This window comes from Acomys russatus, chromosome 26 (genome assembly GCF_903995435.1).
Source record: "Acomys russatus chromosome 26, mAcoRus1.1, whole genome shotgun sequence".
In the NCBI taxonomy this organism is placed as follows: domain Eukaryota; kingdom Metazoa; phylum Chordata; class Mammalia; order Rodentia; family Muridae; genus Acomys; species Acomys russatus.
The window spans coordinates 11,348,965-11,372,519 of record NC_067162.1 but is presented as its reverse complement, the minus strand read 5'-3'; the positions used below and the strand labels follow the sequence as shown (position 1 = coordinate 11,372,519).

Genomic DNA, 23,555 nt, shown 5'->3' with positions numbered 1-23,555 from the left:
TTGGGATGTGAGAAGTCGTTGCTTCATTCATGCTTGAGATGCTATGCTCCACCTTAGGTACAGGCCTCTCTCCTTGCAGCCCCTATGTGCTCTCTTCACAGATCCTCCAGTGGCTACCCCTTCCTTCCTTTAAAAAAATTTTTTTGTTTATTCATATATTTTGTGTATATGAGCCCTCTGTCTTCAAGCACACCAGGAGGAGGAACCAGATCCCATTACAGATGAGTATGAGCCACCACGTGATTGCTGAGAATTGAACTCAGGACCTCTGAGCCATCTCTCCAGCCTTGCTTGCTTTATTTTAAATTTTTTGGGGGGGAGGTGGAGAGAGAGAGAGAGAGAGAGAGAGACAGAGACAGAGAGAGAGACAGAGAGAGACAGAGACACAGAGAGAGAGACAGAGACAGAGCGCACGCGTGCATGCGCCAGTGTGACTATGGACGTAAAATAGACATCTTTCTTTGGAATAGAGTCTCTCTGTCCACAATGTGAGTCCTAGGAATCCACCTCAAGTTGTCAAGCTTGTTGGCCACTGGGCCCCGAAGAAATATTTTTTTATGGCTGAGGGTATAGCTCAGTTGGAGAAGTGCACAGAAGCTTTGGCTTGATACTCAATTCCATATAACCCGGGTGTGGTGTAGCATTGCCTGCAAGGCTGGTGCAGAGGACCTGTAGCCACAGGATCCGAAAGAAGATCAAGGTTATCACTCAGCTATACGGTTCAAGGCCAGCTTGGACTCCGTGAGACCCTGTCCAGAACAAAGAACAACGTCTTACAAACATTGTCATGGTTATCCGAGCACTTGGAAGGTGAAGCAGCGCAATCTCCAGTTGGAGGGCAGCCTGGATGACATAATGAGTTCCAAGCCGTCCTAAACTAGAGTGAGATTCTGTCTTGTCAGAAAACAAACAAAACTTTATTTGCAGGAACATGCTTTCAGATGCCCAGTCGGGTCTATTTCTTGTGCCCTTGGCCCTGTTTTGGTTGCTGGGAATCGGGAGAGGAGTCGGGAAGGCAAGGGTGACATGGTGATGCTGACGCGCCTCTTGCTCCTTAGGTGAACGGAGCTGCATAGTGAGCAATGGCCGCATGTCCACGCTGACCTCCATCCATTTTACCTCTTTTTTTTTTTCTCCCCAGAAGGATTTACCCCTGCCCCGGAAAAGCAGCAGGTGAGCCTTAGGGAAGAGAGACACCGGGATTTGACACCTAGGTAGGAGCGCCAGGAGTGTGCGCGGGCGGGGCCTCGCGCAGCGACACCCCGCAGCGCCCCCTCGCGACTGGCCGCAGCAGCAGGGCCCTCCCCTCCCCCGCCCTCCCCTGGCCGCCGCTGCGGCTCCAGCCTCCGCCCAGCGCACTCGTTCCCCGCGCTGCCGCTGCTGCTGCTGCACCTGCCACCATGTCGCCGCCGCCGGGTCATGTCTGACTCTCTCTGGACCGCGCTTTCCAATTTCTCGATGCCCTCCTTCCCCGGCGGCAGTATGTTTCGCCGCACCAAGAGGTAGACCCCCACCCCCAGACCCTATCCCGGCCCTCCGGATGAAGCCACCCTTGCCGGCTGCTGCGGCAGGGCGGGGTCGGGCTGCTGATAGCTGTCCAGCTGCGCCAGAGGTGTCCACTATGTGCCCTCCTGCTGGGGATGGGGTCGAACGCGGACGGTGCGGGCCGTGCTGCTGGGAGGACTGAAAAGGCCTGAGCTAGGGAAAGGGGTCGTCTGGGTGGGGGTTTGCAGCGCCTTTGTTTGCGGACGCTGTGGGCTTAGGCGGCCCGGTGGGGGTAGGGGAACGCGGGGAGGGGGGACTTGGCACCCTCAGAACAATAGCCGCAGCCTGGTTCCCCCCCCCCCGCCCCCATCCGCATGCTCTTGGACAAGCTAATATGCTCAGTCACTGCGGCTGAGAACGAAGGGGCTAGAGCAAATGGGGGTTCCACTTCTGCAGCTGCTAGGAAGAGGAGGGGGGATCTTTACCACTGCACGGACCCCCCCCCCAATTCGAACACAGCCTCACACTGAAAATAGTGACACGGCATCACACAGAACATGAACACACACACAGAGGCACACACACACACACACACACACACACACGCACACACACAGAGGCACACACACACCTGGTGGTTCCAATACATTGGGAGGCACCACATACACTCAGCCACAGGTCAAAGCCATGCACAAATAGGGTCACCTTCTGTGTCACACACACACACACACACACACACACACACACACGTCCTGATCTTCTAGTTAAGTGCCACATGCATGATGCACGACCACTCACTCACCAAAAACAATGTTCCCACCCAAGATAACACAACCAGGCACCTAACAGTATCACAACAGCTAGGTAACGTTGCCACCAGGCTAAACAGACATAGGGACTTCTGCAAAGGCAAGGGCATACCATCACAGAGCACATACCCGTGTGTGGTACATGGCTGCATGCTTGGATGTGCCCAGGGCCACACGGTGTTAAATCCACACACAATAGGTGGGGGCACACAAGCAGCCAGCGTCTGACAGCTGCACACCTGCCCCTGAAGTCATGCACTAAGCAGGAGTTCCACAGTCATGAACTAGCTGTGTTTTCCACTGCACCACCCATGCAGACAGAGGTGTTGTTACACAGATAGAATGCGTGGCACACCAGTGCCATTCAGTGTGGATCTCATACAGGGGATGCCACATGTGTCTACATACTGTGAACGTTGTGGGCAGATGCAAGGACACTTAGACATTCAGGACCACAAATGGTATCACCGTGACTATCAGGCCTTAACTGACACAGACCTCACAGCGGGAGAAGTCACACACTGGCTGCCGCATGGAAGAGAGAGTGGCAGCACAGGTTCACACTCAAAGGTTTGGGGCCTCTCTTGACACCCGCCTTCCTTCCTTGGCAGCTGCCGCACCAGTAACCGGAAAAGCCTCATCCTGACAAGCACTTCTCCGACGCTCCCGCGACCCCACTCCCCATTGCCAGGCCACTTAGGTGAGACAAGGATGTAGCCTGGGTAGGTGTGGATAAAGACCATGGGAGGCGGGGCCACAGCCGGGACGTGACTATCCCTGTATGGGCGTGGCCACTCTGGGTTGATGGTGTATGTAGGTGCACCTAGTTTAGAGGATGATGGATCGGACAAGAGGGGTAGAGGCAGAAAGGGGGAGCCATAGCTGAAGGGCGGAGCCATGTTAGAGGTGGCCAAATAAGCACCTAGGTGTGCTCAGTGACTCGAGACCCCACCCCGCAAGCAAAAAAAAATGTTTAGAGAGGCGGAGTCACTGCAAAATGGGCGTGGCCTACCATACATTGCATGGGCTTACATTAGAAGGCAACCAAATTTGGTGATTAGAAGACCCTAAAGCCCTCCTTTCTCCTGCAGGTAGCAGTCCCCTGGACAGCCCCCGCAACTTCTCTCCCAATACCCCCGCCCACTTCTCGTTTGCTTCCTCCCGAAGGTGAGTCCCTCCCTTGAGGGCCCCAGAACTCGGTGCGATCCTCCCCATCCACCGTCTGGGCCACCATCTGTTCTTGTCCTAATTGCACCCGAGTAGCCTCTGGGGACCAGTGGAAAGGCCTCAATGTCCTAGCTCGAAAGCCACTAGGCTTCAAGGTGGAGCCTATAAAAAGGCGGAGCCAATCACTGATCCAGAATGGGGAAAGTGGAGGGAAACTGCTGGTGCTCTCTGGGGCCCCCAGGGTCGGCCTCCTTCTAGCCTTGTGCGCTTGGCCGAGCGTTTCCATAGCAACAGAACGGGGCCTTCAAGATGAGGTGCGCAAGCGCACACTGTATCGAGCCCATCCAGGGCCTCAGTCCCTTTATCCGGGGAGGATGGCTAGGGCATTTTCTCAACCTTCCCAAAGGTAGGATGCTGCGTTTGCCTCCAAGGTTCTGGGTGGATTTCAACGACTCTTCTTGGAGACCGTAATGAAAAGTGGGGAGGGGCACAGAGTTCCTGCTTTTGGTGACGAAACTTGTAGAGAGTTACTGCGATCTTTGGACCAAGAGTGGGAGTTGGGGGCGCTTTTTCTTTAACTGTATTCATGGTTAGGGACCTGCTAGAAACTAGACATTTAGAACATATGACCTTAGCATGGCGAGGGGACGACGAGGCAGTAAAAAAAGACGACGGGGGTCATTGCAAAGACTGATGAAGGCTGTAGGGGGAGGTGGGGGTAGAGAATAGCTTCCTGGAGGGGGAGGGGCACCCCTTTCCACAGTAGTAGTCGAGCCTAGCTGAAGCCAAGAGAGACTCCTGTGTAGAAAGAAGCCAGAGCCCACCCTATCAGAGTCTGTATCTGCGGGACTAGCTACCTGAGCGTGTCAGTGTGGGTGTGTGCAGGTGTAGGCCATGCACGCATATTGGAATGTTCATCTGCGTGTAGTGTAGATTTGTAAATGTACCTCTGTATCTCTGAGGCATGTGCAGCCTGTGTGGGAGTGAGAGAGGGAGAGAGAGAGAGAGAGAGAGAGAGAGAGAGAGAGAGAGAGAGAGAGAGAATGTGTGTGTGTGTGTGTGTGTGTGTGTGTGTGTGTGTGGTGTCTGAGGGAGCTTGTGTCTGTGTGCATCAGTGAATGAGTGTCAGTGTAACTGGGTGAGTTGGTGGCCCCGTGTGAGTGTGTCTGTGACATAATCTATGTGAGGGAGCCCTAGCCTGGCTGCATCAATGAGTGTGGGCATCGGAGTGACTGCACGAGTGTGTAGCTGCGTGGGAGTTGACTGTCTGACAGTGAATGAGAGTCTCGGATGTGTAGCTGCGTGAGGATGAAACCACAGGGTGTGTGAGTCAGTATGCAACTGGATGTGTGTCAGGGTGAGTCTTGGCTCTCTTGTGTGTATCTTTATGTCAGTGTGTGTCTGCTTTGGCATGTTGTTATGCATTGGTGTGTGAGAGGGATGATGTTGCATTTCCTGCATGGGGCCATGAATGCTCGCAACTGCCTTTAATAAGGGGTCCTGAGTATGGGACTGAGAAGTGGAACTTTTCTTTTTTTCCATTCTCCCCCTTCCCCCCAGCACCAACAACTGGAGATGGGGGTTTCTCTGTGTAGCCCTGGCTGTCCTGGAATTCACTCAGTAGTCCAGGCTGGCCTTGAGAGAGTTGGACATTTTTAAAGAATTTTAAATTTAATTTTTTGTTGTTGTTCTTGGTTTTTGGAGACAGGGTTTCTCTGTTTAGCCGTGGCTGTCCTGCACTCATTTTGTAGACCAGGCTGGCCTCAAACTTAACAGAGATCCACCTGCCTCTGCCTCCCGAGTGCTGAGATTAAAGGTGTGCACCACCACGCTTGGCCTTATTTTAATTTTATGTGTATCTGTACTGAGTGGTTGGCTTGCATTTATGTGTGCACCACTTGAGTTCCTGGTGCCCTCTGAGGTCAGGAGTTAGGGATGGTTGTGAGCCACCATGTGGGTGCTGCTGGGAACCAAACCTGGGTCCTCTGCAAGAGCAACAAATGCTCTTGACCACTGACCTACCTACCTTGCTCCAACAGAATGATTTTCTGTATGAATTTTGTCTGAGACAGGGTCTCATGTAGCTCAGGGTGGCTTACGGCATGCTGTGTAACCGCGGAGCAGCTTGAACCCTTCTAGTGATAAAAATACCCTCCTACTTTTCAGCCAGCTGGTTTTGCAGGTGTCTACCACCACTGAAACTGGCTGTGTAGACCAGGCTGGCCTCAAACACAGAGATCCGCCTGCCTCTGCCTCCCGAGAGATTAAAGGAATGCCCGGCTACATGTGTCCCGTTATGTGCATCACACCCGCATATGTATGTGTGAGAGTGTGTGGTGGTGCTCATGAGGAGGAAAGAGAACTGTCCCGAGTCAGATCTCTCTCTCTCTCTATCAACCGCAGATTCCAGGAAGCAAACCTGTGTCATCAGGCTTTTGAGATGAGCTCATTCACTACTGAGCCATTTCATTGGCCCTTGCTTTGTCTACACACACACACACACACACCATGTGCATGCCTGGTGCCTGCAGAGTTCAGAAGAGGGATCAAGTCCAGATCTTGGACTTAGAGTTACAGATGGTTGTGAGCCACCATGTGTGTGCTGGACACTGAACCTGTGTGCTCTGCCAGAGCAACAGGTGCTTTTCTTTTCTTTTGTAATTGGGTTTCTCTATGTAGCCCTGGCTGGCCTGGAACTCACTCCATAGACCAGAATGGCCTCCAACTCAGAGATCTGCCTGCTCTGTCTTCTGTGTGCTAGGGTTTAACGGTATGCATCACCATGCCTGGAGTTTATTCATTTATTTACTTATTTATTTAGAGATAAGAGTCTTTTTTGTACCCTGGTTGTCTTGGTACTTGCTATGTGGACTAATCCCTAATTCACAGAAATCTGCCAGCCTCTGCTTTCTCGGGCAAGATTATAGGTGTGTGCTACCATGCCCAGATATGGGGCCCTGAAATGCTTGCCCTTAACTTCTGAGCACCATTCCAGTCTCCTCTGATTGTCTTTGAGTCAAGATCTCACTATACGGTCCAGACTGACCTTGAACCTTAGGTCCTCCTGCCTCCACCTCCTGAGTGTTAGGATTATAGTCACATGCCAGTCCACCAGGCTTAGTCTGTGAATTTGAGCAAACTAGGCACATGAACATGAGTCACTGCGGCTATACTGTAAGAGTGATTATGTGTGCACAAGAGTGTATAGACACAAGTCAGTACATCACTGGGTCTATTCTGCATGTCTGTATGTATGTCTGGTCTGTATAAGAGTGTCAGATCCCCTGGAACAGGAGTTACAGACAATTGTGAGCTGCCATGTGGGTGCTGGGAATCAAACCAGGGTCCTCAGGAAAAGTAACCAGTACTCTTTTTTTTAATTTATTTTTAAAATTTAATTTATTCAGATTACAACTAAATCGTTATCCCATCACTTGTATCCTCCCATTCCTCCCTCCCTCCGGCTTTCACCCCTTTCTCCTCGCCTAGATCCATGACCGAGGGGGACCTCCTCCCCCACTATATGGTCATAGGCTATCAAGTCTCATCTTGGTAGCCTGCTTATTCTTTCTTTGAGTGACACCAGGCCTCCCCACCAAGGGGAGGTCGTCAAATATGGGGCACCAGAGCTCGCAACCAGTACTCTTTACCACTGAGCCACCTCTCTAGCCTGATGACGGATAGGTTCTCTGTGTCCAAGAAGATCCTTAGGAGTCTTCTCTGGGAGATTTCTGAGAGGGTTGCCCAGAGGGTGTTTCTATGCTTGGCGACCCTGGAGATCGTGCCGTGGCCTTGCATATATCATGATTCCTTTAGGCAAGTGTCTCCAGTCCTCCTGTGTCCACTCTGGGGAAGCCCCAAAGAGGTGGGCTCTTCCTCCAAGACCCTGGCACCTGGCTAGAAGATGCCATCTTTCTCTTTTTACTTCGAAAGCCTCAGATATAAGCACCTCCATTCCCCGCACCCATGTTGGTCACGCCCAGTGGCTTCTCTCAGTCCAGAAGCAAGGGGACCCCTGGCAGATTCTGAACAACCTTATTGGGTTCCAGGGCGGATGGACGCCGATGGTCGCTTGCCTCACTTCCGTCCTCTGGCTATGGCACCAACACACCCAGCTCAACTGTTTCAGTGAGTATGTGGAGGGCAATGGATGGGTGGGTAGGGACGGAAGTGGCTACACCTAGACCAACCGTCCTGCTGTCCTGAGAGGATGGCTTCCACTGTTCTTCATGAGCGCCCACTTGTCTGTCCATTAGAGGTGACAGACCTTCCCCTGATGCTCATCTCTGCCCTCGCTGCATTGTCCTAGGAACCTACTCATTTCTCGTTATCCATGATGACAAAGTCTTGAAGAAGTAAGGCACGTGTCTGTATCTTCAGCTAGCCGGAGCCGGGTCACACATAGCTTCTACCTAGAGTCTGTTTGCTTACATGCTGCACACCTCAAAAATCTCTCTCCTTCAATGCCCTTTGCAGGCGTATCCCTAGTTTTCTTTCTTACCTTCCTTCTTTCTTCTTTTTCCTCTTCCTCCTCCTCCTCTTCTTCTTTTAGTTTTTCGAGACAGAGTTTCTATGTATAACAGCCCTGGCTGTCCTGGACTCACTTTGTAGACCAGGCTGGCCTCGAACTCACTGCCTCTGCCTCCACCAAGTTCTGAGATTAAAGACATGCTCCACCATGGCCAGCTCTTTAAATTTATTTATTTTTATTTTATGTGCATTGGTGTTTTGCCTGCATGTGCCTGTGTGAGGGTGTCAGATCCTCTGGAACTGGAGTTACAGACAGTTGTGAGCTGGCATGTGGTTGCTGGGAATTGAACCTGGGTCCTCCAGAAGAGCAGCTAGTACTCTTAACCCTGAGGCATCTCTCCTGTCCCTTATGCCATGATGATTACAAGCGCTGATCATGTGACTTGGTGAGGGGTATAAAGCGAGGCTTCCTAGAGGATCACCTTAGTTGAGGGTTGGGTTGAGATGCTCAGAAGGTCAGCAGCGAGCGCTAAGGCCTCAGAAAACAGGACACAGAAGGTAATTAGCAAGAGTATGAAATAGGAACATCAAGAGTTCAAGGCTGATGGGCTGGCTGGTGGTGGCATTGATGGGTCATATATGCCTTTAATCCCAGCACTCTGGAGGCAGACCTCTGTGAGTTCAAGGCCAGCCTGGTCTATAAGTGAGTTCCAGGACAGCCAGAGCCAGAGCTAAAACAGGGAAACCCTGTCTCAACAAACAAACAAACACAAAAAGTTCAAGGCTAGCCTGAGCTACATGAGACCCTATTTCCATCCCTCACTACCACCACTGGTGGGAAGGGGAGGGTAAGGGAGGAAGAAGAAGGAGAAGAAGGGAAAAGAAAAAAGGAAAGGCCAGGCAGTGTTGGCATAGACCTTTAATCCCAGCACTCAGGAGGCAGAAGCAGGGTTCTCTGAGTTGGAGGCTAGCCTGGTCTGCAGAGTGAGTTCTAGGACAGCCAACTCAACACAGAGAAACTCTATCTCAAAAACAAAACAAAACAAAACAACAACAAAACAAAAACAAAAACGCTGGGCATGGTGGCACACCCCTTTAATCCCAGCACTCGGGAGGCAGAGGCAGGTGGATGGCTGTGAGTTTGAGGCCAGGTCTACAAAGTGAATCTAGGACAGCCAGGACTATACAGAGAAACCCTGTCTCAAAAAGCAAAACCAAAAAACAAAATAAAACAAAACAAAACCCCACCCAAACAAAACCAAAACAAACAAAAAGAACTGAGGAAATAGTTACATTGGTAGAATGCTTGCCATTCATGCCTGAGGCCCTGGGCTTAGTCCCCAGGACCACAAAAGAAAAAAATGAAGGAAGGCGGGAAGGAAAAGAAAGAAAGCTAGCTGTTCAGCAAGGCTGTTGTGGCACATGCCTTTAATCCCAGCACTCGGGAGGCAGAGGCAGGCAGATCTCTGTGAGTTCGAGGCCAGCCTGGTCTGCAAAGCAAGTCCAGGACAGTCAGGCCTGTTACACAGAGAAACCTTGTCTCAAAAACAAACAAACCGAAAGCTAGCTGTCCAGCTAAGAGTTGGAGCACAGCAGGGGAAATGACCCACACTTGTGGCATGTTTAAAGATCAGCCAAGACCAGTAAGGATGGAGCAGAGCTAGCAAAGGGGGGGGGGGGGGAGGAAGAGGAGGAGGAGGAGATGACAAGGAGACAAGCCAGGAGGCCCAGGATCTTGAGAGCACACTGTAAGGCAGGGGCTGTGGATGGTTCTGCATAGCAATATCCCACAACCTCTTAGTGTTCTGAGATAGGATCTCAGTGTGACCGAGGCCTCAAATACTATACTCGTAAGTGCTGGGATCACAGAAGGGAGCTCCAGGCCAGGGTCGAGTGCTGTACTGCCCCCGTGGTGGCTCTGACCCACCGCCCTGCCCTCCCCGTAGTCCTCCTGCTCCTCCCAGGAGCGCCTGCATCAACTACCCTACCAGCCCACGGTGGACGAGTTGCACTTTCTATCCAAACACTTCGGCAGCACCGAAAGCATCACAGACGAGGATGGTGGCCGCCGCTCTCCCGCCGTGCGTCCTCGCTCTCGGAGCCTCAGGTAAGAGGGCATAGAATCTCCCTTCTTGAGGGATGGGTTTGGGTGCATGACCTGGAAAGTTAGGCCCTGGGAAAATAAAGTGGAGTGTGCGCGGGGCGGGGAGGGGAAGATGGGGCGATGATCACGGGCAGCATGGAGGCAGGGGGTTGGACAGAATGGACTTCTTTTCCTGCAGCCCCGGCCGCTCCCCCTCCTCCTACGACAACGAAATCGTGATGATGAACCATGTGTACAAGGAGAGGTTCCCGAAGGTGAGACATCCCGCCCCCCTTACCCTACTCCCACCCTACCCCCGGTCGCCGCCCCTCCCTCGCTTGCGAGCCTGGGCTCCGCGCGCCCCCTAGCGGTCGGCGCGCGCGGTGCAGGCTCCGGTGTGACTACAGCCTTCTAGAGCCTTGCATTTTTGCACTGCTGCCCAGGCCACCGCGCAGATGGAAGAGAAGCTGCGGGACTTCGCCCGCGCCTACGAACCTGACAGCGTGCTGCCGCTGGCCGACGGCGTGCTCAGCTTCATCCACCACCAGATCATTGAACTGGCCCGAGACTGCCTTACCAAGTCCCGCGATGGGCTCATCACCACAGTCTATTTCTACGAGTTGCAGGAAAACCTGGAGAAGTTGCTGCAGGATGTGAGTGCCAATCACCTCAGGCCCCGCCCACGAGCCAGGCAGACCCCATCAGGTTCCGACACCCGCGAAGTGCGGGCCATGGGATACTGGGAGGTGGAAAATAAGGATACTGTGGTTCCCACTCTAGGTCCCATGGAGAAACTGAAATTTATCTCCCTAGGGGCCTTTCGGATATTTAGGCAACTGTTAGCCTCTTGGGTGGACTCTATAAACTAAGCTACACTCCTAGCTGCCCACTAACTGGCCTTCAAATCACTACATGACCCACATCTTCCTGTCCCAGTTTCTGAGCAGCTGGGGGGGGGGTCACAGGCCTGCCGCCCCACACCCAGGCTGTGCGTGATCTCAAACTCTGCACAATCCATCAAGCTATATGTTTTTACTTACCTTCTTTCTTGGTTTCCCTACCCCAGTGTCAGCCCCATGACTGGGCACAGGGCTTGCTCTATTCAATACAGAGTCCCTGGAGTCTGGCATGGTGCCCAGTTTACAGTAGGGGACTAACAAATATTGCTAAGATGTCTCTGGGGTATGGCTCATTGGCAGAGGGTGCCTAGCATGTGTTAGCCCCAGGTTCTATCCCTAGCAACGCAAGATTGTCCCAAGTTGCAGACCAGCATGGCCCACAAAGACCTTGCCTATGAAAGAAAGAAAGAATGAATGAATGAATACACCGACTAAGTGGGTGTAGGACCAACAGCAAACACGATAATGTCCCATCCAAGTCAGGGATCATAGAGAGCACTTGCTGAACACTTACTGCGCTCCAGGTCACCAGGAGTCAGGGGGTGGGGGTGGAGGACAGAAGACAAGGATCCCTCCCCCCATCTCCTGAGGTAGAAGAAATGCTAGTTTAGGAATCCTGGAACCAGATGAAGGCTCATGGTGTCGACAGACATTTAGGGCTAGGAATCAAACAAAAGAGTAGCTGGGTGCCTTATCGAGAGTTCCCAGGAGGGGTCTCTGGGAATGTGATATAGAAATTGGGACAAGAATAATGAGTAGACGGCATCTGTGGAAAAAGCCGGAAGGAGGTTTAGATCTAACAGTGTTAGCTCTCTTTTCAGTGCTTGTTCTGCAGCTTTATTAATGGCATTTAACCTCTCTGGGCCGAAAAAAGTATAAAAAGGGTGATCTTTCTTTCTTTTTTGTTTTGGTTTTTTGAGACAGGGTTTCTCTGTGTAGCCTTGGCTGTCCTAAACTCACTTTGTAGACCAGGCTGGCCTTGAACTCACAGAGATCCTCCTGCCTCTGCCTCCTGAGTGCTGGGATTAAAGGCGTGTGCCACCACTGCCCAGCACTAGCCCTCATTTTAATTTAAAATTATATTATTTGTGTGGCGGGACAGAAGAGGACAACTTCTGCAAGTCACCTCTCTTTTTCTATCATGGTTTCTGGGGGTCAAACTGAGGTTGTTAGGGTTCACAGCAAGTGCTTTAACCTGTGGGCCATCTCTCTGGACACTACCCTTTCTCCCTCCCCCATGTGTGGTCCATGTGTGTTTGTATGCTTGTGTCTGCTGAGCCATTTCTCTACCCACCGCCCCTGTGTGTGTGTGTGTGTGTGTGTGTGTGTGTGTGTGTGTGTGTGTAGGATAAAGCCCAGGTAAGCAGGCCTCATTCATTTTAATAAACACCACCTTGGGTTGGAGAGATGGCTCAGAGGTTAAGAGCACTGGCAGTTCTTTGGAAGGACCTGAGTTCAATTCCAAGCAACCACATGGTGGCTCACAACCATCTGTAATGAGATCGGATGTCCTCGTCTGGTGAGCAGGCACACATGTGAGCAGAATACTGTATATAGAAATAAATCTTTAAAAACTAAAAATAAGCTGGGCGTGGTGGCACATGCCTTTAACCCCAGCACTCAGGAAGCAGAGGTAGGCGGATCACTGTGAGTTCAAGGCCAGCCTGGTCTACAAAGTGAGTCCAGGACAACCAAGGCTACACAGAAAAACACTGTTCCAAAAAACAAAAAAAAAAAAACAAAAAACAAAAAACAAAAAAAAAAAAAAAAAAAAAAAAAGAAAGAAAGAAAGAAAAGAAAAAGAAAGAAAGAGCCTACAATAGGATAGGAGACAACCTACTCCCAAAAGCCATTCTCTGGCCTCCACATGTGCACCATGACACACACATTCCTGCACTCATATATCACACACACACACACACACACACACACAATCATAATAAATAAATGAATCAATAGATTTAGACAGGGTCTTACTTGCTTTGTGGACCAGAGCTGGGCTTGCACTTGCAGTCCTCTTCTGCAAATGGGACAACAGCAACACTGTGCTCTGTGCAACCCCAGGGAAAGAGGCCTGGCTGAACTGATGATCTTTAAGCCCGGTTCCCTCATTTCCCCCATGCCAGGCCTACGAACGCTCTGAAAGCTTGGAGGTGGCCTTCGTCACTCAGCTGGTGAAGAAGTTGCTCATCATCATCTCTCGCCCTGCAAGGCTTCTAGAGTGCCTGGTGAGGGGCTGCTTGAGGGGGTGTGGGGAGACGGGGTGACCCTCAGTGGGCACAGCAAGCTGAGCCCATCCCTGCCCCAGGAATTCAACCCGGAAGAGTTCTACCACCTGCTGGAGGCAGCCGAGGGACATGCCAAGGAGGGCCACCTGGTCAAAACGGACATCCCCCGCTACATCATCCGACAGTTGGGCCTCACTCGGGACCCCTTTCCAGGTGTGTGAGGGGCCAGAGGGGGCGGGCTGAGCAGCAGGGCTGTCACTCACACCCACCTCTTTCCAGATGTGGCACGCCGAGAGGACCAGGACAGTGGGGGCTCCAACACACCGGAGCAAGATGACACGTCTGAGGTGAGCTGTGCCAATGCTCGGTGCCCGGGGTTAGAGGGTGTGTGTGTGTGTGTGTGTGTGTGTGTGTGCCTATGTGTTGGTGCACATGGGTGTGAGTCTCCAAGGAGGCCAGAAGAGGGCATCAGATCCTCTGGAGCTGGAGTAATAGGCAGTTGTTAAGCACTTGGCATAAGTGCTAAGAACCAAATCAGATCCTCTGGAAAAGTAGCATTTTTATCAGCTGAACCATCCCTTCAGTGTGTGTGTGTGTGTGTGTGTGTGTGTGTGTGTGTGTGTGTACAGGTGGAAATTGGAGATGGTACCTGGTGTCTTCCTCCATCGATCTCTGCCTTATCTTTTGAAATAAGATGCCTCACTGAGCCTGACGCCCAGCAATCCTCTAGGCTGGCTCTCCAGTGAACACCACAGATGGGTTTGTCTTCACCCTACCCTGAGGTCTCACCATTCCCAACCTTTATGTGACTGCAGGGGATCTGAACTCACGTCCTCATACTTGCACACAGACACTGGACAGACTTGAGCTGTCTCCCAGACGTCAAATTTAAAAAATAGGATCTCACTGTGTAGCCCAGGCTGGCCTAGAACTCATGATTATCCCGTTCCTCACCCTCCCAGGTGCTGGAATGTGACACCTCTTCTTTCAGTCCACCTTTTTTTTTTTTTTTAAACTGGGGGACAGTGTTTTGAGATGGGGTTTCTCTGTGTATTGGTATTCACTCTGTAGACAAGGCTGACTTCAAGCACACAGATATCCACCTACCTCTGCCTCCTGAGTGCTGGGATTAAAGACATTTATTGCCACCACCTAGCTCAGTTCACCCTTAAAAAAAAAATTGAGGCTAAGCATGGTGGCATGTGCCTTTAATCCCAGTACTTAGGAGGTAGAGGCAGGTAGATCTCTGGGAACTAGAGGCTAGCCTGGGCCACATAGTGAGTTCCAGGACAGCTGGGCTATGAGGAGAGACAAACTCTCAAATAAAAAATAAATAAACAGGGGCTGGAGAGATGGCTCAGCGGTTGAGAGCACTGACTGTGCTTCCAGAGGTCATGAGTCCAATTTCCAGCAACCACATGGTGGCTCACAACCATCTGTAATGTGATCTGATACGCTCCTCTGGTCTGCAGATGTACATGCAGACAGAGCTCTGTATACATAAAAATAAATAATAAATCTTTTTTAAAAATAAAAATAAATAAACAAAACAATTGAGAAGCAGGCACTAGAGAGGCATCAAAGGTTAAGACAGACAATTCCCAGCACTCACATCAGATGGCTCAAAACCACCTGTAACTCACATATAAAGATAATCTTGGGCTGGAGAGATGGCTCAGAGGTTAAGAGCACTGTCTGCTCTTCAGAGGTCCTGAGTTCACTTCCCAGCAACCACATGGTGGCTCACAACCATCTATAATATAATCTGATGCCCTCTTCTGGCCTGCAGGTGTATATGTAGGCAGAGCACTGTATACATAATGATAAATAAATCTTTAAAAAAAAAAAAAAAAAAGATAATCTTCAAAGCCGGGCGTGGTGACGCACGTCTTTAATCCCAACACTTGGGAGCCAGAGGCAGGTGGATAGCTGTGAGTTCAAGGTCCAGCCTGGTCTACAAAGTGAGTTCAGGACAGCCAAGGCTACACAGAGAAACCCTGTCTTGAAAAAAACGAAACAACAACAACAACAAAAAGATAATCTTCACAGATATTGAGATGGTATCTTGCTATGTTGCTCAGGCTGACCTCAAAGTCTTGGGCTCAAGTGAGGCTTCTGTCTCAGTTCCCCCAGAACTTGGGACTACGGATTTTTGCAAAATAGGCAAAGTCCCCATCTGAAGCTCTTTGTTTATTTTTATTTTTATGCTGTTGGTTTTGGTTGTGCCAGGGATTAGTATCCCGCCTCTAGCTCCTTTGCAAAACACTGCAAGATGAATAATAATCTGGCAGCACCTAGCATGTTTACACTGCCGCACAGATGTGAATCTTAACTAGTTTATGGCCTCCCCAGGGATGAAAAGAAACACTGTACCACTGAGTGTTGATTTCCGGGGAGTTTTGATTTAACGTTTGTTATTAATTTTGTTTGTGTGCACCTGTTTGTGTCCTGCATTTATTTATTGATATATTCTATGTATGCGTGTGGAAATCAGGACAACGTGTGGAAGCCAGCCTTTTCTGTCCGCCATGCCTATCCTGGGGGTTGAACTTGGACTGTCAGACTTGGTGGCAAGCCCTTTTCCCCACTGAGCCATATTGCCAGCTTCCAACTTCTTCTCCTCCTCCTCCTCCTCCTCCTCCTCCTTCTTTTTAAGATTTATTATTATGTGCAGTACAGAACTGCATGTACACCTCCATGCCACAAGAGGGCATCAGATCACACCATAGATGGTCATGAGCCATCTCATGTGGTTTCTGGGACTTGAACTCAGGACCTCTGGAAGGGCAGTCAGTGTTAGCCTCTGAGCCATCTCTCCAGCCCACAGCTTCCACCTTCTAAGATCATTTCATATCTGTGATGCGATGAGCCATTTTGTAGGTTTTCTATCTTTCCTAGTAGAAGTCGGAAACACATCACCAGAGAATGTTTGGATTCAAGCGGCACCTTTGTTGCTTTCTCACTGTGCAGACTGGATAATAATGAAGTTTTTCATCCCTTCTGTTCCTCAGTTTCCCCATGTGTAAAGGTGGTGATTGTAGTGGTGGTTTTGCATTCCTGCAGGGTCGCAGCAGCACCTCCAAGGCCAAGAAACCGCCTGGAGAGACTGACTTTGACACTATCAAACTAATAAGCAACGGTGCCTACGGGTGAGCCACCCGGGGCTCTGGCGGGGGGGAGGGTGGCGGAGGCCGGGTGTCTCGGAGGTGATGGCCGGTCCTCGCTCTCTTCCCCCCCGCAGCGCCGTCTACCTGGTGCGGCACCGGGAAACGCGGCAGCGCTTCGCCATGAAGAAGATTAACAAGCAGAACTTGATCCTACGCAACCAGATCCAACAGGCGTTTGTGGAGCGCGACATCCTCACGTTTGCGGAGAACCCGTTCGTGGTTGGCATGTTCTGCTCCTTTGAGACCCGGCGTCACCTTTGTATGGTCATGGAGTACGTGGAAGGTGCGGCCACCTTTGGGGCCCCGCTGCACCAGTCAACGCTGCTGTTGGGTTGACCCAGGGTTACCCTAGAGTTCATATACCTTCCCAACTGTGTGCTACGGTGTCCTTGATCTCTCCGCCCATTACGTTCATCTTTTGTTTTATCTTTGTTTTGAAACAGGGTCTCAATCCCAGCACTTGGGAGGCAGAGGCAGGTGGATCTCTGTGAGTTCAGTGACAGCCTCGTCTACACGGTGAGGCTAGGACAACCAGGCCGGTTACACAGAGAACCCCTGTCTCAGAAAACAAAAACAAAAAAAGAAAGAAAGAGGGTCTCAGTATGTAGCTCTCTGGCCTTTCTTCTTCATCCTCCTGAGTGCTGAGGTTCATCAGACCTATTTGTTTAGGTGTGGTTTTCTTTGGGTGGGGGCAGGCTTAGTTACTTTACATCTATTAATACGTAAGCACTCCCATTATGCACTCTATATCCATTTTCCATCAATTCATTTTGGTTTGTTTTGGTTTTGTTTTGTTTTGTTTGTTTGTTTGTTTGTTTGAGACAGGGTTTCTCTGTGTAGTGTTGGCTATCCTGGACTCACTCTGTAGACCAGGCTAGCCTTGAAATCACAGAGATTCTCCTGCCTCTGCCCCCGGGAGTGCTGGGATTAAAGGCGTGCGCCACCACACCTGGCTCAGTTCCTTTGTTTTCATACCATTCATTGGAACATCTGTTTATCTCTTTATTCACATTCTTTTCCATTCGATTCTTCACCTGCCTCCCCGCCCCCCCACCTCCCTCCCTCTAAAACACTCTTTAATGTAGCTGTAGCTCATCCTGTACAGGTGTGCGGCTTCACCCATGTATTCCTTTCACTTTTCACCTGTAACTCTGCTTTCTTGAGGTGTGGAACCCAGAAGCTCATATATGCTAAGCTAGAACTCTGTCACCTTGTGGTGCCTCATTGGAGGATTCTAGGCAGTGGCTCTGCTTCTGAGTCGCGCCCCCAGCCCTTCACGGGTATAGTTACAGGCCAGCTTCAGTTCCAAGTTAGTTAATGATAAATATTGTTATTATAAATAAAATTAAGTAGTGACAATATTCACTAACTAAAGCTCATAGTTTACACCGTCATTCATACTTTATATTTTACATTTATTTTCCATCGCAATAGATTTATGAGCAACGTTGGAATTCAAACCCAGGGTTCAACCGCAGCCATTTCATCTATCTTTTTCTCTATTATGTAGCAAAGAGCTATATTAGCTTATGTGATAGAAAAGTCTATGGCACCTTTAGGAATGGCTGTGTCCAGGTTCTCTTACCGAGCCATCGCTATCATGTAGCTCTGCTTCCCTGTGTGTATGCTCCTGAAATCCTGTAATGTAGCAAGACTGCCTGCCATCTGGCAGACTCCACGCTAGGTCTAATGTTCATGCAAAAAGCACGAACCTGTTGCATACCTAGGTACCCTGCCTTGAGTGACATCCACTCCTGTAAGCAAAAAGGAGGATGAGTATCAGGCGGACTAAAATTCTAATGCTGGAGCAGTGCTGTGGTTCGGGAGTGCAGCACCTGTGTAGAGCCCACCAGTGAGCGCCTGGGGGTGTGGCTCGTAGTGGATTTCCTGCTGGGTCTCTCTGCTTCACTGCTGAGTAACACCTGCTCACACCGGGGAAGCCAGGAACCCACATTTCAAAGCCCTTAAACCTCACAGGGCTCTGTTGTCAAGAGGTCAAGAGTCATGCTTTCTTTGATCCCAAACAAACTCACAGCCATCAACTTCCTGGGTGACCAGACCTCTCTGAGTCTGAGACCTTATGATCAAAGTGGGCTGGTCATGATGATTTCAGAGGGCGACTAATAATACAAGGCAAGCGCGTGCGGCTCTTTGTAAGACTTGGGAAGAGCTTCCGCCCTGGAGTTTCCCCTTCTGCAAAATGGGCACACCGGAAGCAGGGAAACAGTGCGTGTTGTGTGCTTGGCTTTGGGTACAAGATGACCCTTTTCTTCACTTGACTATCCTCCCTGGCTCTCAGGTGGCGACTGTGCCACTCTCCTCAAGAACATCGGAGCACTACCTGTGGAGATGGCACGAATGTACTTTGCAGAGACAGTTCTGGCCCTTGAGTACTTACACAATTACGGCATCGTGCACCGTGACCTCAAGCCAGACAAGTGAGCGTTGACCATCTTTATTCCTCCTTCCCTGTTCCTTGGAAGACCCGGGGGTGAAGGGGCAACGCCCTGCTTACGCCCATGTGCTTGCAGCCTCCTCATCACTTCCATGGGCCACATCAAACTCACAGATTTTGGCCTCTCCAAGATGGGACTTATGAGTCTTACCACCAACTTATATGAAGGCCACATCGAAAAGGATGCCCGGGAGTTCCTGGACAAACAGGTGTGTGGCGGGCATGGGGGTCACCAAGGGTGGAGTGACCTGGAAGGACCTCAGGGGCCCAGGGCCTGGTGGTGGGCACAGCTCTCCCTTGAGGCCGCTTCTGTGGCCAGGGCACAGGCTGACCGCCTGCCCCCAGGTGTGTGGGACTCCAGAGTACATCGCCCCTGAGGTCATCCTGCGCCAGGGCTACGGCAAGCCCGTCGACTGGTGGGCTATGGGCATCATCCTCTATGAGTTCCTGGTGGGCTGTGTGCCTTTCTTCGGCGACACCCCAGAAGAGCTCTTTGGACAGGTCATCAGTGGTACGTGCCTTCGGTGGGTAGGTGGGAATACGGAAAGACGGGCAGCCCCGGGGGTGGGGGGGAGGGGGCGGGGGACGACCTCTCAGTTTCATTTTGATTTGCAGATGACATCCTCTGGCCTGAAGGGGATGAGGCTCTGCCCACAGATGCCCAGCTTCTAATATCCAGCCTCTTGCAGACCAACCCCCTGGTACGGCTTGGGGCAGGTAAGGCTTTGTGCACCAGCTGAGAGGCTGGGGAGCTTCGTGCTGCCCAGCTGGAGCTGACACCTGGGGTCGAAGGTGGAGCCGAAGGGCTAGTTTGCTGGGGTGGGGGGAGGGGGTGGGGGGGTAAGGGGATGGGGGGGGGGCAAGCGTTCAGGTATTTCTCCCATTCTTCGCCTGACCGCAGGTGGTGCTTTTGAAGTAAAGCAACATAGTTTCTTCCGAGACCTAGACTGGACAGGGCTGCTGCGGCAGAAGGCAGAGTTCATTCCCCACTTGGAGTCAGAAGATGACACTAGCTACTTTGACAGTGAGTTGGGGCCAGGGAAGGACACAATGCCAGGTCTGAGTTGAGAATGGGATCCAAAGAGAGGCCCTAGGATGAGGACGCGGGTGGAACCTGGCTGGGTGTGTCAGGGTAAGAAAGGCCGATGCTGGGGCTGGAGAGAGATGGCTCAGAGGTTAAGAGCACTGACTGCTCTTCCAAAGGTCCTGAGTTCAATTCCCATCAACCACATGATGGCTCACAACCATCTATAATGAGATCTGGTGCTCTCTTCTGACATGCAGGCACACATGCAACCAGAATACTGTATATGTAATAAATAAATCTTAAGAAAAAAAAAAAAGGCTGATGCTGGTCAGGCCTAGTGGTTCAGGCCTATTGTCCCAGCAACTAAGAAGTCAAGGCTTTCAGTGCTAAAAAGAGAGGTCAAGGGCAGCCTGGGCAACTTAGTGAATTCCCATTATTTAATTGTTTATTTATTTATTTGGTTTTTCTTTTTCTTTCTTTCTTTCTTTCTTTTTTTTTTTTAGACAGGGTTTTTATTTTTGGTTTTTCAAGATAGGGTTTCTCTGTGTAGCCTTGGCTGTCCTGGACTCACTTTGTAGACCAGGCTGGCCTCAAACTCACAGAGATCCGCCTGTCTCTGCCTCCCAAGTGCTGGTATTAAAGGCATGCGCCACCACCGCCCGGCTGAGACCTTCATTTTAAAGTAAAAAGTTAATCTGGACATTGTGGTAGATGTCTGGTTTCCCTGTGCCTGGGAAGCAGGGCTATCTGGAGTTCAAGGCCGGCTTGGCTCTAAGTAAAATGTTTTAAAGTTGGGCATGGTGGCTCCTGGCTTTAATCCCTGCACTTGAGAGGCAGATGCAGGCAGATCTCTGTGGGTTCCAGGCTAGCCAGCCACTGCTACATAATGAGATCCTGTCAAAATTAGAGGTGGTGCTGGAAAGATGGCTGCGCAGCTAAGCGCACAGGCTGATGTTCCAGAAGACCTGGGTTCCAGTCTCATTGCCCACAGGGCAGCTTACAACCACCTGTAATTCCATCCTAGGGGATGCAACGCCCACTCTGACCATCACGCGTGTGAAGCATGAATGTGGTACGGAGACATACATGCAGGCGAAACACATATACACATAGGAAAATAAATAGCAAGAGCTGGAAAGATGGTCCAGTTTGAGGGTTAAGAGCCCTTGATGCTCCCATGGAGGACACAGGCCCTGTCCCCAACACCCATGCCAGAAGATGGGGGGATCGGGGAAGGCAAAGGGTGTTCAAATACACCTGTAAGTGCAGATTCAGAGGAGCTGATGTCTCCACAGGCATCTGCACTCAGGCTGAGTGTACACACACACACACACACACACACACACACACACACACACAATTTTCTTTAAGAAAACAAAACAAAACAAAAAATTTGGGTGTGGTGGCTCACACCTTTAATCCCAGCACTCCAGAGGCAGAGGCAGGTGGATCACTGTGAGTTTGAGGCCAGCCTGCTCTACAAAGCAAGTCCAGGACAGCCAAGGTTACAATTTCAATTCAATGAAAAATAATTTTTAAAAATTAATAAACTGGCAGACTAGTACCTGAGGGCCAGCTGTTTGCTTCTATAATAGTGTCTGACTGGCACTGGAGTGGGCACACACACACACACACACACACACACAAAACGCTGTTTCGACAAACAAAAGAAACAAAGAAAGATGAGAAAATGGCAGGGGTACAGCTCAAGGGTTGTGTTTGTTTAGCATGGGAGAGAACCTGTAAGAAATTCCCAGTAATGTTCAAAACAGGAGACAAGACCCAAATTGCCTTTGGGGCGTGACCTCATGGGATTTGGTGTGGTCTACTTTGGGAAAATGCCTGTTCCCATTGGACAAGGATGAGCTAAGTGGGCGTGGTGGTGCACCCATTGGATCATAGCATTTGGGAGGCAGAGGCAAGTGAATCTCTGTGCGTTCGAGGTCAGCCTGGTCTACAAAGCAAGCCCAGGACAACCAACACTACACAGAGAAACCCTGTCTTGAAAGAAAATAATAATAAAAGACTTCAGTAGTGGACAGGGTGGGGAGGTTCAACGTGGGAGACTTGTCATGTTGGGCCTGGCTTCTTAGATGATAGGGCTAGGACCAAGAAGGGGCCAAAATTCCTAGTAACCTGAAGTAGAGCCAAGGTGCAGGGTGCTGTAAACTCGCATCTGGTAGTGTAGCCTCTCCCGGGGGGGCCGGCTCCAGGTGAGGCCGAAATTCAGAGAATGGGGCAGGGAGACGGGAGGGGGGGGGGGGGGGGGGGGGGTGGTGGAACCCAGAGCACACAGGACGGGGTCTGGCTGGGCTCTGAGGAGGCAGTGGTTCTCCAGCCCGCTCGGACAGGTATCACCATGTGAACTCCTATGATGAGGACGACACCACTGAGGAGGAACCGGTGGAGATCCGCCAATTCTCTTCCTGTTCACCGCGCTTCAGCAAGGTGCGCGCGCCACCGAGCAGGGCTTGGGCCTGCAAGGTCTGTGGGCAGCAGGGTCCCAGGCAGCCTGGTCTCAGCTTGGAAAGGTAGAGAAGTGATGTGGGGAGCTAAGGAGTGGAGAGGACTTGTTGGGGAGGCGGGTTGGGGGTCTGTGGGGCAGACCTTTGACACTGGGTTGGCCTGAGGGTGAGGGTGACCGCAGGGACGAGGCAAAGCTGTACAAGGACTTTGCAGTATGGAGCAGCTGGAAGGATGCCTGGCCCAGCCTGCTGCGGGATAGACAGATGTTAAGGAAGGCCCGTAAGACCCGGCTAAGTAGAGAGCTCGACAGGGCAGGTCTAGAACAAGGTAGGCTTGACTCTGTGCGAGGGTTCTTGGGGGCAGAAGTGCAGGGATTGTAGTTGAACAGGCCCCTCCCCGGGAGGATTGAGAGCCGGTTGCATTCGCCCGGTTGCAGAAAACTGATTGGCTGGCGAGCGAAGACCGATTTAGCACCTCCCACTTTGGTCCTAGGTGTACAGTAGCATGGAGCAGCTGTCGCAGCATGAGGCTAAGACCCCCGTGTCAGCATCAGGGGCCAGCAAGCGAGACCCAAACGCCAAGGGCCCGGAGGAGAAGGTGGCCGGCAAGAGGGAGGGACTGGGTGGCCTGACTCTACGTGAGAAGACCTGGAGAGGGGGCTCCCCAGAGATGTAAGCAGGGGCTACAGAGGGGCTTGAGGGCGGGGCAGAATGGAAGTGTCCCTTCTGATCTGGTCCCCTCTGTGCAGCAAGCGTTTCTCCGCCTCTGAAGCCAGTTTCCTGGAGGGAGAGGCCAGTCCCCCTCTGGGAGCGCGCAGACGTTTCTCCGCGCTGCTAGAGCCCAGCCGCTTCAGCGCCCCGCAGGAGGATGAAGATGAGGTCCGACTCCGCAGACCTCCTCGTCCCAGCTCCGATCCTCCTAGCTCACTGGACACACGCGTGCCCAAAGAGGCAGCTCAAGGAGAGAGTACTTCCACCCCTGGGGAGCCCGAGGCCAGTGAGTGCCTTCTCTAACTGCTTTCCTCAGTTTCCCGGGAGCGATCTATTGAGCATCCATTTAATGTACACGGTACAGTTTATGCGAGATCTCACGCACTATTCACGCACCCATCCTTGAGTAAAACCACAGAGAATGCCTACCAGGATTGGTGAGAGGCTCAGTGACAGAGCCCCTGCCTATAATCTTCCAGTGGGAGTGGGAGACCTGGGGGCGTGGCTTAACACCCAAATTGAGAGAGAGAGAGAGAGAGAGAGAGATGCTTTTTTAGAGAACCCAGGTTTAGTTTGGTTCTCAGCACCT

At 51.3% G+C, this 23,555-nt stretch overlaps 1 protein-coding gene across 1 annotated transcript in view; it reads left to right on the top strand.

Moving 5' to 3' along the window:
- Positions 1-1,375: 1,375 nt before the first annotated feature.
- Mast1 (microtubule associated serine/threonine kinase 1) overlaps positions 1,376-23,555 on the top strand; it is a 28,019-nt gene continuing 5,839 nt past the window's right edge. Inside the window, exons 1-20 of the mRNA XM_051168924.1 lie at positions 1,376-1,502; positions 2,906-2,994; positions 3,386-3,461; positions 7,511-7,589; positions 9,878-10,038; positions 10,214-10,289; positions 10,458-10,667; positions 13,040-13,141; positions 13,222-13,354; positions 13,421-13,488; positions 16,205-16,290; positions 16,383-16,591; positions 18,608-18,746; positions 18,840-18,972; positions 19,109-19,274; positions 19,379-19,480; positions 19,665-19,787; positions 22,129-22,238; positions 22,749-22,927; positions 23,005-23,252. Coding sequence (XP_051024881.1) covers positions 1,420-1,502; positions 2,906-2,994; positions 3,386-3,461; positions 7,511-7,589; positions 9,878-10,038; positions 10,214-10,289; positions 10,458-10,667; positions 13,040-13,141; positions 13,222-13,354; positions 13,421-13,488; positions 16,205-16,290; positions 16,383-16,591; positions 18,608-18,746; positions 18,840-18,972; positions 19,109-19,274; positions 19,379-19,480; positions 19,665-19,787; positions 22,129-22,238; positions 22,749-22,927; positions 23,005-23,252 — 2,572 coding nt within the window. The 5' untranslated portion in view covers positions 1,376-1,419. The remainder of the gene's footprint in view (positions 1,503-2,905; positions 2,995-3,385; positions 3,462-7,510; positions 7,590-9,877; positions 10,039-10,213; positions 10,290-10,457; positions 10,668-13,039; positions 13,142-13,221; positions 13,355-13,420; positions 13,489-16,204; positions 16,291-16,382; positions 16,592-18,607; positions 18,747-18,839; positions 18,973-19,108; positions 19,275-19,378; positions 19,481-19,664; positions 19,788-22,128; positions 22,239-22,748; positions 22,928-23,004; positions 23,253-23,555) is intronic.